Source organism: Mustela nivalis, assembly GCF_964662115.1.
Source record: "Mustela nivalis genome assembly, chromosome: 1".
Lineage (NCBI taxonomy): Eukaryota > Metazoa > Chordata > Mammalia > Carnivora > Mustelidae > Mustela > Mustela nivalis.
The window spans coordinates 46,152,148-46,170,571 of record NC_139020.1 but is presented as its reverse complement, the minus strand read 5'-3'; the positions used below and the strand labels follow the sequence as shown (position 1 = coordinate 46,170,571).

General features: G+C 41.3%; 1 protein-coding gene across 1 annotated transcript in view; it reads left to right on the top strand.

The window, feature by feature from the left end:
- Window positions 1–2,929: 2,929 nt before the first annotated feature.
- The window catches only part of DCBLD2 (discoidin, CUB and LCCL domain containing 2), a 103,059-nt gene continuing 87,564 nt past the window's right edge, over window positions 2,930–18,424 (top strand). Inside the window, exon 1 of the mRNA XM_082695375.1 lies at window positions 2,930–3,557. Coding sequence (XP_082551501.1) covers window positions 3,353–3,557 — 205 coding nt within the window. The 5' untranslated portion in view covers window positions 2,930–3,352. The remainder of the gene's footprint in view (window positions 3,558–18,424) is intronic.

Here is an 18,424-nt window from a genome sequence, read left to right as displayed (position 1 = left end):
CCCTATACATAAAGCAGTAGGATCTCCAGAGATGTTCTGTAGCCAGCATTCCATACTCTACAGTGCCAGATCAAAAGGAAGTTGAAGCATAGAAATACGATAATTGTCATAGAGAATATCGGTCACCCAGAACTTTTGATTTCACCTTTTTAAATATAACTTCAGTTTGCCCCTTCCTTCTTCATCCCTTTCCTACTACTGACCTCATTCAGAACATCTTCACTACTCTATTCTCCACTTTAAATCACCCTTCAAAATACCAGACAGTCAGTTAAACAGGGATAAAAAATGTGAGTACTCCTACCTCTTACTTTAGGTATTTATAGTTGGCATCTTTTCATGCTGTGTTATCAAGGAGTAGAGGGGACTATAGGCCAGGTTTTGCCTGTTCCAGCAAGGCTTCTACAGTACCAAGGGCCCACGGGCAAATCCTCTGCCCCTGGAGCAGTTCCACGTAGTCAACAGAGTGCCAGCCTGAGGTTCACAATATCTCAGTCTGTCTCCATTTCTGTGGCCTTAAAGTCATCATGAACTCATGAAAGGAGTTGTCCAACAAAAAAGATGGGTTGTCTCAGAGAGCCTATTGCTACAAATCTTCTTATGTGACTGACTGCTTGTCATGTTAGCATTCATGTCTGACGTGTCCAATACTGAGCTCAAGATCTTCTACTTCCACATTCAACCAGACCAGTTTCCCTTATCATGTTCCCTTGCTGTGTGGAAGGCAATGCTTTCTACCTAGAAACCTGAGCATCTTCCTTGACTTTTCTTTATTCCCATCTAATCAGTCACTACGTTCATAAATATCCTTCATGTCAGCCTCCCCTGTCCAAGACTACTGCCCCTGCAGTGCAGGTTCACTGTCACTGCTTTTAACTCTACAGGTCACTGGGCTGGTCTATGGATGAGCTCTTCCTGGCTTCCAGTCTTGCTCTCTCTACAATCTATTCCTCACCCTCCTGCCTAGTTGAGTTTTCTGAAATAAAAATTTAATAATGTCGCACTTTCTTAGAACCCTTTAGGGGTTTCTCAGTGTTATAAAAATAAAATCCCAGGGCGCCTGGGTGGCTCAGTGGGTTAAAGCCACTGCCTTCAGCTCAGGTCATGATCCCAGGGTCCTGGGATTGAGCCCTGCATCGGGCTCTCTGCTCCCCTTTCTCTCTGCCTGCCCCTCTGCCTACTAGTGATCTCTGTTTGTCAAATAAATAAATAAAAATCTTTAAAAAATAAATAAATAAAACCCCGACTCCTTAGTCTGTCTTAGATCTTGCTCCTATCAATGTTTCTGGACTCGTTTTCAGCTCTTCTTGTGAAACCAGCAGCAGTTAACCGCATTGAGCTCTCTCAACATGGATTGACCTCGATTGCCTTGGTGCCTGTGAGCCAGCCTACTTTCTCTGTAGCTTCAGATCACTTTATCTCTTTATTGAAGATTTTATCCAAGATGAAGATCACTTTCTACACTTTGTCTTTCTATTCAAGACTCAGCTGGAGTTTCATATCCACCATAGTTTATACCTCCAAAATGGCACTGACAGAAATGATTTTGTTCACCTCCCCCACAGAACACAGGCTCCTCCTGTTGAACTTCTTATGTCCACTGCCTGCATTAGTTCTATAGCATAGTGAGGTCTAACAGACATCAATACATGCTTATTGATTAAATTTGTTAGAAGAGTTGAATGCATGAGGGGTTTATAGTGGAGTTGAACAAGATGACTGCCAGCATCCTTCTCAACTCTCAGCTTTTCATTTGAAGATACTCGTCCCTTCCATGGTTTTGAATATCACATCCATTTATTACTCTCACCCATGACTTCAAGGCACTCCTCAACCTGAGCTTTAGACAAAAATGTCCACCTGCCTGTTACAGAACTTCAAATTCAAGCTGCTGAGTGAGCGTCTCAAATTCAGCATGTCCAAAATTAATTCACTTGCCTTCACAACCTGACACAACTTTCCAGTTTTCTGTAGTTGTTAATGACACCATCCTTTTCTTGGGGGCCCATATTAAAAAAATCCAGGATGGCACCTTTCTCCTAAAACCAATCACTGCCTAGTCCTGTGGATTCCCCTTTCCCAAAACCAGTTGTTTTTGTCACTACATTTACTTACAGACTCCATCGAATTTGTTGCATTCTGACTTTCATGATGTATTTCCCTCTCTGTACCAATACTAGACCCTGGAAAGATTTCTGTATTATGGCTGTAAATCCCCCAAGTCTCAGCATAAGTTTTGCTAACAGATAGCAGGTGGTCAACACCTCTTGGTAGAATGGCTGAATGAATGTTAGGATGTTAGGTTTAAACTGCTTTTGGGGCAGGGATTTTGTTATATGCTTTTTTTTTTTTTTTTTTTTTTTGTCCCGCCCCGAATATAGTAAACCGAGTAAAAGGCATAGGAAACAAGAAATACATATTCTTTTATATCGAACACTGTATTTTTTAATTTTAAAGTGGAGTTGCTGCAACAACTGGCTGTAGTTTTAATTAAAAAAAAAAAAACACGCTCTATTTTTTGGTAAAATGTGTCTTAGCCTCAGCTCCCAGCTAAAGCCATCCAGGATCCTGGTTTCCCACCCCTTCCAGTGGCCTGATGCGCGGCAGGGGAGGAGCAATGAAAAAGCTGGGCCTGAGAAGCCGGGAGAGAGGGATGGGGGAAGTCCCGGAAGTCATTGACCAGAGCAAGCGGCGGCCTCGGCGAGATCAGCTTGGGCTGCGGTCCCAACAATAACAGGCGCGCGGGCGGGGCGGGGCTGCCGGGGGCCCGAGCTTGGGGGCGGAACCCGGATTGGGGGAGGCGGGTGGGACGCCTCGCTAAGGCTGCAGGGGATTGGAGGAGAGAGATGAGGGGCGGTTGAGCTCAAGGAGTGGGCCGGGGAGCTAACGGGCCGACAGAGGAGAGAGCGTGTTGATTGGGAGGCGCGGAGGGAGACGGACCGGAGCCAACTGCGGATTGGCCGTGGCGGGTAGAAGAGGCGTGGTCAGTGCGCGCCCGAGGGAGCGCGAGGGAGCGGGCGGCTGGCCTGCCTGCCAGCTAGCCCGAGCCCCGGGCGTGTGCTGCGAGAGCCCGGGTCGGGTTGAGGAACGCGGTGCGGGAGGCGCGTCCCCCCCAGCTCCTCCGCGGCTCGACTACCCCCCTTCCTTTCCTCTCTTACCCTGCGCTCTGGTCTGGGGTCTCGGGGCAGGGAACGGAGGGAAGGAACTAAAGAGGAGGAGGCGAAAGCGGAGCGAGGGGCAGAGAGGGTCCCGGCGCGGGGCGCAGCGCGCGCTGCCTCTGGCTCTCCAGTCCGAGCCGCCGCCGCCTCGCCCGGGGCGTCCGCACTATGCAGGCGGACTGCGGGCCACCGCGATGGGGAGCCGGGCTGTGCTGAGAGCCGGGCGCAGCCCTCACGGTCTCCGAGTCCGGGCCGCGGCCGCCACCCCCGCCCGGGCCGCGCTCCCCCTCTCCCGCCCTCTCCCTCCCCTCTGCAACTCCTCCTCCTTCCCCATGCCTCTATTCCTCCTGCTCCTACTTATCCTGGTCCTGCTGCTCGAGGACACCGGAGCCCAGCAAGGTGAGTGGTCCGCGGGGAGTGCGCAGCGCGCGGAGTCCCAGGGGCGGCGGGGGCGCTGGGGGAGCCTCCGGGATGCCGGGTCTCCCGGTGGGGCGCCGAATCTGCAGATGCACTGGGGCGGGTGCGGTGAGCTTTGGTGCCTGGCCAGACCTGGCCGAGCACTCGCTGGGTTCATTTGCAAAGGTGGGCTCTGCCTGTTGTCCCTCAAGTTGGCGCGGCTTTACTTTTTGTCAAGGCCTTTGGTTTTTCCGAAAAGAGAGAAGCGAGACCCTGCTATGAAGGCCTCCGTTTTGGTATTGGATTTTTCTGGGGAAAATCGTTGGGCGGAAAAAGAGAAGTTTTGGAAGTGTGACCCCTAAAGTTAGGTTACACTGATGGACAGAGTAGCAAGGCAAGGTAATTAAGTAGCATCTTAAACCAATTAAAGGCAGGTGGAGATAATTATCATCTTTTGTGAAAACTGCTCAGGTTCAAAAGCGAAATAATTCTGGTTAGCTTCGAGTCTGGAATTCAGGACATGCCCTTTATGATTACCTTACTGTTATTCCTGTTGGTGATCTGGATTTCCTGGGTCAGACACTCAGTCTGACCCAGGGCACGTGCTGTTTCCAGATGGAGCATTCGGAGTTAAAAGGGTAAGCCCTTCCAGAAAGTGACAAAACTTTTTTTCCACCCACAGTCCTTGAAATACCTATTTCAGAACTGAGCAAAACTGTTTATTGAGTAATCATCATAATGGAAAGAGAATGCAAGGCTGATTCCTCCCCCACCCTTTAGTACTATTTTCAGGCAGCGAACCACAATTTTTGAATCAGTTTGGCATCAGTTATTGAACACATTTTTCCGTTGCATTTCCTTCTTTATTGCAGTAAGAAGGATATGGGTTGGACTGTTGCTTATTGCTGGGAAGATTTTTATTTTAAGTTGATCTCCATGTTTAAGTCCCGGTGAAAAGTTGCTCATACGGTTTTCAGAGAAGTGTAGAATCATGGCCATAGGCCTGTCATTATGAAGATGCTGAAACTTTGACAGGCATGTGGAAGTATAATGTAGCAATAAAGAAAAATATATTTGCTGACCTGACCTCTTTTAGCTCTAGGCACATTTCTACATTGTGTAACTTAAAATTCAGATGCTTAACATTCATGTTTTTAGTTAGATTATCTTCTTAAATTCTTAAGCATCAGCACTTAATAAATTGAGGTGTGATAATCTTCCCCCCACTGAAGTTTTAGAGTGTATGCTTGTATTTTCCTCCTAGTAGGAGAAACAAAAAACAAGAAGGCTTACCTACAGTCAGCATTAATTGGGACTTACTTTGTGGCAAGCACAGTTCTAAGTGATATATTAAGTTGGTTAACCCTCACCACACCCATCCAAGATAGTGTTATCCCATTTCAAATATAAGGGAACCGAGACACAAAAAATACAAGGTGACACAAAAAATACAAAAAATACAAGGTACGTTGATACAGAAAGGAATGTAACTACATAAGCAGAGTACTCTGTTTTGCTTATTTCTAGACTGAGAGTGTTTATATCGTTTTTAAAAAAAAAATCTTTGAACAGTATAGAATCAGTTATGTCTCCCCACATGAGACAGTTGCCTTAAGCTTCAGAACTTCATGAACCAGGCCTAATTAACATGCAACATTCCCTTATTTTCTTCCAAGGTGTAATTTCAGTTTTTAGCACAGCCTTTTTAACAAGTAATGGTCCTCTTTCACAGTGATGTCTTATATAAACTGTAGATTAACACAAATAGAAATGCTGGTGGTAATTTAAAAGACCTCTGATTTCTAGTTCTTTTGATTGGGTAAATTTTGTGAAGTTACTTAATTTCTTTGTACCTCTGTTTTCTTCATCAGTGATATGAGAATAAATACCTATTTTGTAGCCTAACAAAGATGAAATAATAATACATAGGAGTTTTGTAAATGGAAAAGCATAATATAGCTTTAAGTGATTATCATTATTAATTTTGAGTTTATGAAGTTGATAAAGAAGAACAAGTCGGGTATATATTACTGGAAACTCAGGAGTTTTGAGATTTCAATTCCCTAATTTTTAAAAATAACTTTTTTTTTTTTACCCAAAGGACCCTGATGCAGTCTGTAGTGGAATTGCATTTAAACCAGTCTTAACAATCTAACAGACATGATTTGGAGTCCATTGTATTCCCTCACATAAGCTGAAAAGAAGTCTAATTTCAAAATGAGAAGCAGTGTTTTAAAACACCTACAGAATTTTTAATAATGGAAATGTCTACATATTGTAGTGTTAAGTGACAAACTGTACTTTTTACTCTATAAGAAATCTTAGGAAGAAGACTGAAAAGAAGTAATAGTAGTTGCCTTTTGGTGGTAGAGTTGTAGGTAATTCCTGTTTGCTTTTCCAAATTTTCTGCAGTTCACATACAGTCAAAATATAAGCTGTGGAAAAAATGTTTTGTGATATTTAGGTTTTCCTTTCTTTAGCCAGTCTAGGTAGAAGTGCATTTAATATATGTGTTGTAGAGAACCATACCTCGGGAATTTTAAAAAATTTTTCAGACATCATTGTAAAGTAGCAGATGTTACTCTCATTTCAGTTCCAGTTGACCCTTGTACAACACAGGTTTGAAGTGCACGGATAGCTGCCAATTTTTTTTCTAATAATAAACATATTAGAAGATTTTTCGGTGATTTACAATTTGAAATTGGAAAAAACTCAGAGGAACTGCATAGCCTAGAAATATTTTTAAAATACTGAAAAAGGTATTATTGTAAGAATACAGTATATAATACCAGTAATGTACAGAATATGTGTCAATTGACTTACATGTAAGGCTGGTCAGTTTTCTGGTCAGCAGTAAGTTCCTGGAGAGAGTACAATGTTACAGATGGATTTTTGACTATGCACAGGGAGGTCAGCACCCTTAACCCCTGCCTTGTTCAAGAGTCAGCTGTAGTGCTATATACATAGCTATTCCTGAGCAGATTTTCTGCTGACAGTGATTTCTCTTTTCATTTGGCTCAGAATAAAATTTATCGTTGGTCTGAAAATTTGTCAGCCTTTTACAACTGAGTTGTATTTTAAACAATATTATTTCATTTACTTATAGATTATATTTCCTCACATTTAATTGTATGATGATGGTGTTTTAGATACAGCTTCCATTGTTGTATTTTTAAGTTCTAATTTTTTAAAAAATATTTTTTTTTATTTATTTGACAGAGTGAGAGAAAGATCACAAGTAGGCAGAGAGGCAGGCAGAGAGTGGGGGGGAAGCAGGCTCCCTGCTGAGCAGAGAACCTGATGTGAGGCTTTGAGGCTCTGAGGCCCGATCCCAGGGTCCTGGGATCATGACCTGACCCAAAGGCAGAGGCTTAACCCACTGAGCCACCCAGGAGCCCCTTAAGATCTAAATTTGATGTTGAGTTCATCTTCAAAATCTTTTTATTGTTGAAAGCATTTTTTTTCTGTAACACATCTGAAAAACTTAAATTGGTCAAATTTATCATGCTAATTGCATCTTTGCTACTGTAATAAATGTATTTAATAGGAAGTTGAAAGTCTATGAATATTTCTGTGTCCCTGATTTACATTTTGACTAGAAATTTGTGTCCCTTCATCTCAGGAGCTCAGCTTCCTAGTTCATGTTCTGGAGGGCTTTGCCACTACTTTCTGGGTTAGATTATTTGAATGTGGTAACATATCAGGGAATTTTTACGATTTATTAAAACTGACTTGTTTTTGCCTAGTAATACGAACTATTTGCGAAGGTATTGATTTTTATTTACTCATCTTATGAAACAAGACAATTTCATTCTTTTTTTTTTTTTTTTAAGATTTTATTTATTTATTTGACAGACAGAGATCACAAGTAGGCAGAGAGAGAGAGGAAGGGAAGCAGGCTCACCGCTGAGCAGGGAGCCTGATGCGGGGCTTGATCCCAGCACCCTGAGATCATGACCTGAGCCGAAGGCAGAGGCCTAACCCACTGAGCCACCCAGGTGCCCCAAGTTCATTCTTAATTGTTCAATTTCACAATGAGGTCCAAATTAATGTGTGGGGGAAAATTCTTTTCTGTCAAGTAATGGCTTTATTTGTTTGTGATGCAGATAAATAGTTTTTCAACAATATTTGTGAATTGTCAGAAATGAACACATCTCCCTCAGTAATAAATATTTTTAATTATTTCTAATATCAACTTTAGGTTAATTTAGAATTTTCAGTTGTCTTTTCTTGGTTTGATAAAACATTAGGCCTCTTACATGTAGTTTTGTTCAGAGGCAAAAATTAAAGCATCCTTTTTCTGCTATATTTCTAACTAATGTTGCCCAGTGAGAATTAGATATATAACATAAATTCTGCGTGTGCTAATGACTAGATTTAAAATCCACATTTTTCAAACTTAAAAGTGAAAAATTAATTGTAAAATTTTGGTTCATCATTTTAGGTAGCTTTCCGTATGTTACAAGCAAAGAGGAAATACGATTTCCCACTGGAGATGGTTAATAATTCTATCTAAACATCTGAGCTTCATTCTAGAAGACTAACATAAAAATAAAACAGAAAAACCTTAAGATCATGAAATCTGTGTAAGTGAAAGTACCAGTGCTGCTATGAAAATGACAAATGAATTAATTTCTAAAAAGAAATTATGAGATTATAGTATGATGTGGAAAGATTACATGTACATAGAAGTAGTTTTAGGTTTAGGATTATACTTTACAAAATGAACCTAGAATGTGAAAGTTCAGGTGGTAATATTGCACATTAATTGAATACATGCAAATAGTTTCTATTTGAACTTCTTCATTAGTTGGATGGATGTAGAATGATGACATAAAATTATTGGGATTAGGAAAAGCTTCATAGAGATAGTGAAGTGTGGTTGTTGAAATATGAAGTGAGACAGCTTGACAGTTTTTCTTCTGTGGCTTATGGATTCAGTTTACAACCTTACCACGGCCTTGCCACTTTATTTTTTAAATATTGTACAGATAATTATAGTTGTTCAAAACCAAAAACTTAATTGCTGATTACCCACACCCCCACAGTTCTACCTCCGATCTATCAATTTATGATTTTTATGTTTCTTCCTATTCCATATTCATCTACATAATAATCTTGCATGGTTGTAATATGTTCTGTAATCATGTTGTGTTATGTTCTGTAGACATATTGTGTTGAAATTAATTGTGTGACCTAATTTTTGACACACAAGCATACTTAAAAATACAGCAAAAAAATTCGAAATGTAAAAATTCATCACAAGACATTATGAAGTAATTACTCTATTGTTTGGAATTGCTGCTGCAGTATTTTCTTAGTCCATTTGATTAAATTCTTCATTGAGGGTGGGATCTTTAAAAAGGTATTTCAGTTCAAAATATTAGCTTAGAAACCTACGTAATACTAATTTCCCAGATCATTATGTAGATTAAGTCAGTATAATCCACAAGGACAGAAAATACAGATAATCAAATAAACTAGTATTTAATGAGTGTCAGTTTCCACTGAAACAGATGGGCTAATGGGGTAATCTTAAAAGTATGCTAAAACATTATCTTCTAGATCAGCCTGCACTCTGAAGGATATGTACTTGGAAGAAAAATGTTGATTAGCTACTTGAATTATGGGGAAGAGCCCCCAAGGTGCAAGCTCCCTCAGCTGCTTTCTGAGAATGGGCCAAGTTTCTTGCAAGGCTTTTGTTGAGCTGGTTGCATGCAAGTGTGCAGTCAAAACTAGATTGTGGTTGATCAAAGAAAAGATGCTGGTACTCTTTATCATCCTCTCATTAAGAAATTGCAGCATGAAGTAGTACCAACTCTGAGCCTCCAGGCATGTGTGCACATATGTCAGTACAGTTCTGAGACATTTAGAGAAGAGTGAAACATTGTAATTGTTTATAGGGAACCTACAGTCTAGTTGGGGAAATATTGATCTGTAAGTTGAATTATATAGAAAAATAAGCAAGGGAAGTTGCCTGTTGCTGTGGGTTTGAAGGAAAGAAGAGCTCATAGGAAGTAGGAGATAAAGTGCTTGCTGATGAGGCGCCTGGGTGGTTCTGTGGGTTAAAGCCTCTGCCTTTGGCTTGGGTCATGATCCCAGGGTCCTAGGATTGAGCCCCGCATCAGGCTCTCTGCTCAGTGGGGAGCCTGCTTCCCTTCCCCTCTCTCTGCCTGCCTCTCTGTCTACTTGTAATCTGTCTGTCAAATAACTAAATAAAATCTTTTAAAAAAGAAAAAGTTGTTGCTGATAAAGTGTTTTAACTGAGTGAGCTTTAAAGGATTGATAGGTTTGTAGTCCACAGGGAAGACAGATATTTGAGAAGGAAGAGCACAGCATCAGAACAGAAAGAAGTAAGGAAAGCCTGGGAGTGCAAAAGCCTGTCCTCTTGTAATGAGTAGCAGCAAGACTCTAAGCCCTTGGTCCTGGCTTCCTGCTTCCATCTTGAGCCCCATGCCTAGCATGCTCCTGCCTAATAATTGGGGGCAGATATTGGCTGGTTGGTTGCTGCTGGCCATGGTTCTTAAGCATGGGGGTCCTGCCTTCCTGGAGCAGTGTGGCTGGCAGCCTCTTGATGACCTGTATGATACAATCCGAACTCCTTTGCATATTATAAATGTGATTTTTTTTCTGCCCGCATTCTGGTCTCTCCCTTCCTCCTTGTCTTAATTTCATACCAGCATCCCTCAACTTTTACCTGTAGTTTATGTGTAAGACTGAGCTACTTTTTTTTTTTTTTAAGATTTTATTTATTTATTTGACAGAGAAAGACACAGGGAGAAAGGGAACACAAACTGGGGGAGTGGGAGAGGGAGAAACAGGCTTCCCGCTGAGCAGGGAGCCCAATATGGGGCTCGATCCCAGGACCCTGAGATCATGACCCGAGCCGAAGGCAGACGCCTAATGACTGAGCCACCCAGGTGCCCCTGAGCTACTTTTTACTGTTCTAAAGTATACTTTCATGGTTTTTTGTTTTTGTTTTTTTGCCTTGTTCCCTATGCCGACTTCTTTATATATGCTGTTTTCTCTACTTAAAGAAAAGGGGGTCTTTCTTTCTTTGCGTGGTAAACTTCTAATCTTCCTTCAGAGCCCTTCTTGGGTATTATCCTGGAAAACAGTTCTTTAACCATCACCATACACTCATTTCCAGACAGGGCTTTTCAGTTACTTCTCATTCAGTAATCACACTGGATATATGTATTTGTCCTGGCAGAAAAATCACTTAGACTGATTTTCTTATTTCTAATACTTAGCATGATGTATGTCGTTCAAAAAATATGCATTAAGAACACATTTCTGGAGTGAAGTTGCTGCTCCAGCTACATGATTTGATGTTAGTCTCTGGGTGTCTACACACCCTTCATGCTGTTGTCGGTTGTCACCTCCCCACAGTTAGCAGTCCGAGCCTGCACCTCTCAGTCTTCTGAGAGTAGAGCCCCCTGTTGAACCTTACTTACTACCTACTTGCTCAAGGCCTAACACTCTGCTTAGTGTTTTCCAGCTCCCCTCTGTCTGGGAGGTAGACTTCTTTGCTGCTTTGGTGAGAGGAGTCCTTGCTCTAGACCTCTGCACATAGCCATGGTTTCTTCTGAGGAAACACTGTTTGTGCCCATCTTGTCAGATAGGTCGTCTTTAAGAGCAGTAGCAGTCTAAGTCATTGTCAGCAAATTGGGTGCACTCCTTTGCCCTGTCTTTTAGACTCTGATTTAATGGCCACCTCTGGCATTACCAGCGTTCCCCAGTTTTGGCTCTAGTAGTTGCCTGCCTCCTTTTTCTTTGACAGCTCCAGTTCCTGGAGAGTGTTCAGGTAGTTTCAATAATTTGGTCTCTAAGGAAGCGAATGAAAAATGAAGGCTGGAAAGATCAGTGGGAACAAGATTCTGGAGGACTTTCCACTGACGGGCACACAGGAGTTTGTACCTGAAGAATTAGTAAAGCATCATCCTTAGGTTCCTCTGCCTTCATCCAGTCCATTTGTCTATCTCTACGTTCACTTTCGCATCCCAGCCTTACAGGTCCCTCATCTCTTTGCTCTTCCATTGTCCTTAACTGATCCCAAATGTCCACATGCCAGTCCCCTCTGTCTTCTCTGATTCTGGGTAGCTTAAAGTTACTGGAGAAGGCCATGCGACCTTTGTGACTAGATCTACAAAGTGAAGGACTACTAATCAAATCTCTGGTGGGGCTTACTGCTCAGCAGGAACAGTGTGACTGTCCCACTTTGTAGAACTGTACTCCTGCCCTGCTTCCCATCCCAGCACAGTAGAACTGCCTTCTGCTTCTCTTCCTTCTTCCTGAAATCATATCTTCCACTTGTCCAGAACACTGCTTAATCAGGGAATGCAAGTTGTGTTTTAGTATAATTTAAATTTGAATGGTGTTTTTTACTCCATACCTGGGGTCATGCTCAAACTACCACTGACTCGTGTGCATCTTTCTTCTCAGCTGTTTGCTTTCTAGGTACCTTATATCTCTGCTTTTTTTTAGTGATGAACTTTCTAATGAGTATACTACATCCGTGCTGTACCTTTTCTTGGTGTCAGGAGTACAGCGAATACTTGTTAAATGCTGATTTCCTTGCAGCCTGGTCTCTGCTGTACTGAAAGTATCATTTAAATTGTCAGATTTTTGCTTTTTTGGCTTTGGCTTGTGTTTACTCTGAAAAACCTGAGCACTTTGTTTGTCTTCACTATTTCAAACTTTGGTGGACTGTGAAAAAACAGATACTTTGGAATCAGACACACTTGGATTTAAATATTAGGCAAGGATAGCTCCTTAACATTCTTAACTGTTTTTAAATATAGAACTCACCTCTCTTTTTAGAATGTTGGAGAGCTAGAATCAAATCTGTTTGGGTAATCAGTAAATTTTTGTTGAATGAGTGATTTAGTATGAACGGAGGTGGTTAATGTGTAAGCAGATGACAGGTTTGAGAATTAGGAGAAGGGTGAAGACGTCATGTTAACTGAAGTCAGAGTAGGGAGATATCCCTGGTAAAAGTGGGGGAAGACCTGAACAACAGCAGTCCGTATTAAGAAGATAAGTCCACAAAGATGCTGGAGAAGTTGCAGTTAGTGCAAAGAAAGTTGCAGGAAGTTGCAAAGATGGTGGAAGAGTAGGGAACCTTATTTCAGCTGGTCCCCGAATTGAGCTGAATAGGTACCAGACCATTCTGAACACCCATGAAAGCAGCCTGTGATGTAAGAAGATATAGCTGGATCTCTACAAATAGAATATCTCTGGTGATTGGTTTCAAGGTATGAAGGGGGATGCTGTGATTCTGCAGTCAGATATCAGGAGATAAACAGAAGGGGGAGGGAGCCTCCAGGATCTTGCAATGCTGGAAGGCAAAAGCCTCCCCCACTGGGGACTGGATGCAGACTCACAGACCGGTAGCGGTGGGGAAAGGACTTTAGGGCAGCCTCCCTAAAGGACTTTAGGGCCCTGCATGTGAACCGGGGATGGCTGGCGGTTTAAAAATCACAAAGGGTAGAGATGTACCTGGACCTGGAAGTGAGGGCTGAGAGTGCTGTTGTGGGACGTACAACCCAGGACTGCAGTTTTTAGAAGTACAGACAGAAACGAGACTGTGTGGTCTGGAGAGCTCACTGAAGAACAGACTACAGTCTCTGTTCTGAGACAGAGGTTTGGATGTGGTCACTTCTGCTCTGACTCTTGGAAGAGACTTGGAAAGCTGCCAGGAAAAGTCACCAGAGAACAAAAGCTCCAAAAAACCGGTTTTCACTCAGCCCATCCCTCCCCAAGGGAGTTGCCTGAGTAACAATGTGGCAGTCCCTCCCCCAGAAGACAGGCTGGAAGAACAAGGGGCCGACAACCCTAAGGTCCCTATAAAACAGGTGCATCTTGCTTGGGTTGTGGTCAATAACTTAGACTCCATACATTCCCTCAACCACCGCTCAACAGGATGACTAAGAGGAGGAACCCCCAACACAGGGAAGATTCAGAGATTGTGACCTTGGCCACAAAACTAATGGATATAAGCAAGATGTTGGGACTAGACTTCAGGGTAACAGTTATGCAGACAATAGCTAGGATAAAGAAAACCAGTAATGACAACATAGATTCTCTAAAGACAGAAATGAGAGCTGATTTGGCAGAACTTAAACGTTCTGTCAATGAGATCCAATCTAACCTAGATACTTTAACAGCTGGGTAAATGAGGCAGAAGATTGAGTTAGTGATCTAGGTGACAAACTGATAGAAAAGAAGAACAGGAGGAGGCCTGGAACAGCCAGCTTAAAATCCATGAAAACAGCATTAGAGAAATAAATGATGCCATGAAACCTTCCAGTGTCAGAATTATTGGGATCCCTGAGTGGGTGGAGAAAGAGAGGCATCTAGAAGATATATTTGAGCGGATCTTAGCTGAAGATGTCCCTAATCTGGGAAATGAAACAGGCATTTGTATCCTAGAGGCAGAGAGGACTCCTTCCAAGATCAAGGAGACCAGACCAACACCCTGGCATGTAGTAGTAAAACTCACAAAACTTAGAACCAAGGAAACCATCTTAAGGATAGTTAGGGGCAGGAGAGTCCTTACATACATATGGAAGAACATCAGATTTACATCATATCTGTCCACAGAGACCTGGCAAGCCAGAAAGGGCTGGTTAAGACATATTCAGGGTACTAAATGAGAAGAACATGCAGCCAAGAATACTCTATCCAGCAAGGCTGTCCATGTTCATGGAGGGAGAGGGAAAGAGCTTCCATGACTGGCAGAAACTGAAAGAATTTGTGACTAAGCTGGCCCTGCAAGAAATATGAAGGAGGGTCTACAAAAACAAAGATGCCAAGAGTGATAGAGAATAGAAATTTAAAGAGAACATCTATAGAAACAAGGGCTTCACAGGCAACATGACAATAATATATTCAATAATCACTCTCAACGTGAATGGCTTAAATGTTACCATAAAATGAGCACAGGGTTGCAAATTGGACAAAAAGACAAGACCTATCCATATACTATCTATATGAGACTCATTTTGAATGTAAAGATACATCCAGACTAAAAGTGAAGGGTTAGAGAACCAACTTTCATGCCAACAGACCTCAAAAGAAACCTGGGGTAGCAATTCTCATATTAGACAAATTATATTTTGAGCTAAAGACTGTAGTTAGAGATACAGAAGGGCACTATATCATTCTTAAAGGCTCTGTCCATCAAGAAGATCTAAGAATTGTTCATGTCTATGCCTCCAACATGGGAGCAGCCAACTACATAAGCCAACTGTTAACCAAAATAAAGGGACATATTGATAATAATACATTAATCGTAGGAGACCTCAACACTCCACTCTCAGTAATAGACAGATCATCTAAGCAGAAAATCAAAGAAGGACTTTGACACACTGGACCAGGTGGACCTCATAGATAGATACAGAACATTCTACCCTAAAACAACAGAATACTCGTGCTTCTTGAGCACACATGGAGCTTTCTCCAGACTAGACCACATACTGGGTCACAAATCAGGTCTCAACCAATACCAAAAGATTGAGATTATTCTCTGCATATTCTCAGACCACAGTGCATTGAAACTGGAACTCAGTCACAAGAAAGAGTTTGGAAGAAATTCAAACACTAGGGGGTGGGAGGCATCTGGGTGGCTCAGTTGGTTAAGCGGCTACCTCAGGTCATATTCCCAGGGTCCTAGGATCGAGCCCCACATTGGGCTTCCTATTCAGCAGATAGCCTGCTTCTCCCTCTCCCTCTTCTTCTTCTTCTTCTTCTTTTTTAAAGATTATATTTATTTATTTGACAGAGAGATCACAAGTAAGCAGAGAGGCAGGCAGAGAGGAAGGGAAGCAGGCTCCCTGCTGAGCAGAGAGCCCGATGTGGGGCTCGATCCCAGAACTCTGGGATAATGAACTGAGCCAAAGGCAGAGGCTTTAACCCACTGAGCCACCCAGGCGCCCCTCCCTCTTCTTGCCACTCTGCCTACTTGTGCTCTCTATCTCTCTCTTTATTGTAGAATAAATAAATAAATAAAATCTTTTTTAAAAACTCAAAACTTGGAAACTATAGACCATCCTTCTCAAGGATGTTTGGGTCAACCAGGAAATCAAAGAAGAACTTAAACAGAAACCAATGAGAATAATAATACATTGGTCCAAAACTTATGGGATACGGCAAAGGTGGTTCTAAGGGGGAAATACATAGCCATCCAAGCCTCACTCAAAACAATGGAAAAATCCAGAATATGCTATCTTTACACCTTCAAGAACTGGAGAATCAACAACAAATTAAGCCTAACGCACCCATAAGAAGGGAAATAAGAGCAGAGATCAATGAATTAGAAACCAGAAATACAGTAGAACACATCAATGAAACTAGAAGCTGGTTCTTTGAAAGAATAAGATTGATAAACCACTGGCCAGACTTACCAAAAGAAAAGAGAAAGGACCCAAATTAATAAAATGATGAATGAAATGGGAGAGAGCACGACCAATACCAAGGAAATAGAACAGTTATCAGAAATTATTATCAACAACTATATGCCAATAAATTAACCTGGGAGAAATGGGTGCATTCCTGGAAATCTATAAACTACCAAGAAACAAGAAGAAATTGATAACCTGAGTAGACCAATAACCAGTAATAAGATTGAAGCAGTGATCAAAAACTTCCCAAAAAGCAAGAGTCCAGTACATGATGGATTCCCTGAGGAATTCCACCAAACATTCAAAGAAGAAATTATTTCTTCTACCTATTATCTTGAAGCTGTTCAAAAAATAGAAACAGAAGGAAAACTTCCAGACTCATTCTGTGAGGCCAGCATTACCTTGATCCCAAACCAGGCAAAGACCCCATCAAAAAGGAGAATTTCAGATCAATGTTTTTGATGAATATAGATGCCAAAATTCTCAACAAGATCCTAGCTAATAGGCTCCAGCAGTTCAGTAAGGGGATTATCTATTGCAACCAACTGGGATTCATCCCTGCAATGCAAATCAATCAGTGTGATAGAAAACGTAAGAGGAGAGAGAAGAACCATATGGCCCTCTCAATGCAGAAAAAACATTTGACAAAATACTTCATCCTTTCCTGATTAAAACTCTTCGGAGTATAGGGATAGAGGGAATATTCCTCAATTTCATAAAATCCATCTGAAAAACCCACAGCAAATAATATTTTCAATGGGGAAAAGCTGAGAGCCTGTCCCTTAAGATCAGGAACTCGACAAGTATGCCCACTCTCGCCACTATTATTCAACATAGTACTAGAAGTCCTAGCAATAGCAATCAGACAGCAGTAAGAAATAAAAGGTATTCACATTGGCAAAGAAGAAGTTAAACTCTCTCTTCACAGATGACGTGATACTTTATGTGGAAAACCCAAAGGAGTCCACCCCAGATTACTAGAATTCATACAGCAGTTTGGTAATGTGGCAGGATACAAAATCAATGCACAGAAATCAGTTGCTTTCTTATACACTAACAATGTAACTATCAAGAAAGAAATTAGTTAATCGATACCATTTACAATAGCACCAAAAACCACAAGATACCTTGGAATAAACCTAACCAAAGAGGTAAAGAATCTATACTCTAGGGACTGCAGAACATTCATGAAAGAAATTGAAGACACAAAAAGATGAAAAAACATTCCATGTTCATGGATCAGAAGAATAAACATTGTTAAAGTATCTATATCTGTGCTGCCCAGAGCAATCTACACTTTCAATGTCATACCTGTCAAAATACCAATGGCATTTTTCAAAGTGCTGGAACAGATAATCCTAAACAGATAATTTTCACATTAACAGATAATTTTCCAAAGTGCTGGGACAGAAAATCCTAAAAATCGGAAAAGACCCCCCAAATTGACAAGGAAATGTTGAAAAAGAAAAAGCTGGGGCCATCACATTGCCCGATTTCAAGCTATATTACAAAGCTGTGATCACCAACATAGCATGGTACTGGCACAAAAACAGACACATAGATCAGTGGAACAGAATAGAGAGCCCAAATATGGACCCTCAATTCTATGGTCAACTAATCTTCAACAATGCAGGAAAAAATATCCAATGGTAAAATATAGTCTCTTCAATAAATGGTGCTGGGAAGATTGGACACCTATATTCAGAAGAATGAAACTTGACCATTCTCTTACACCATACACAAAGATAAACTCAAAATGGTTGAAAGTCCTCAATGTGAGACAGGAATCCATCAAAATCCTAGAGGAGAACATAGGCAGTAACCTCTTTGACAATGGCCACAGCAACTTCTTTCAAGATATGTCTCCAAAGACAAGGGAAACAAAAGTGAAAATGAACTTTTGGGACTTCATCAAGATAAAAAGCTTCTGAACAGCAAAGGAAACAGCAAAACAAAGAGGCAACACAAAGATATTTCTCTTTGCAGAAATATCTTCTGCAAAGAGAAGATATTTGCAGATGACACTGCAGAAAAAGGGCTGATATCCAAGATCTATAATGAACTTCTTAAACTTAACACTCAAAAAACAAATAAGCCAGTCAAGAAATGGGCAAAAGACATGAACAGACATTTCTTAAAAGAAGACATACAAGTGGCTGACACTTGGAAAAATTTGATCATCATTAGCCATCAGGGAAATTCAAATCAAAAGCACACTGACATACCACATTACAACCACTTAGAATGGCAACAATTGACAAGGCAAGAAACAACAAATGTTGGAGAGGTTGTGAAGAATGGTTAACCCTCTTACACTGTTGGTGGGAATGTAAGTTGGTACAGCCACTTTGGAAAACAGTGTGGAGGTTCCTCAAAAAAATTAAAAATAGAGCTACCCTATGACCCAGCAATTGCACTACTGGGATTTACCCCAAAGATAAGATGTAGTGAAAAGAAGGGCCATAT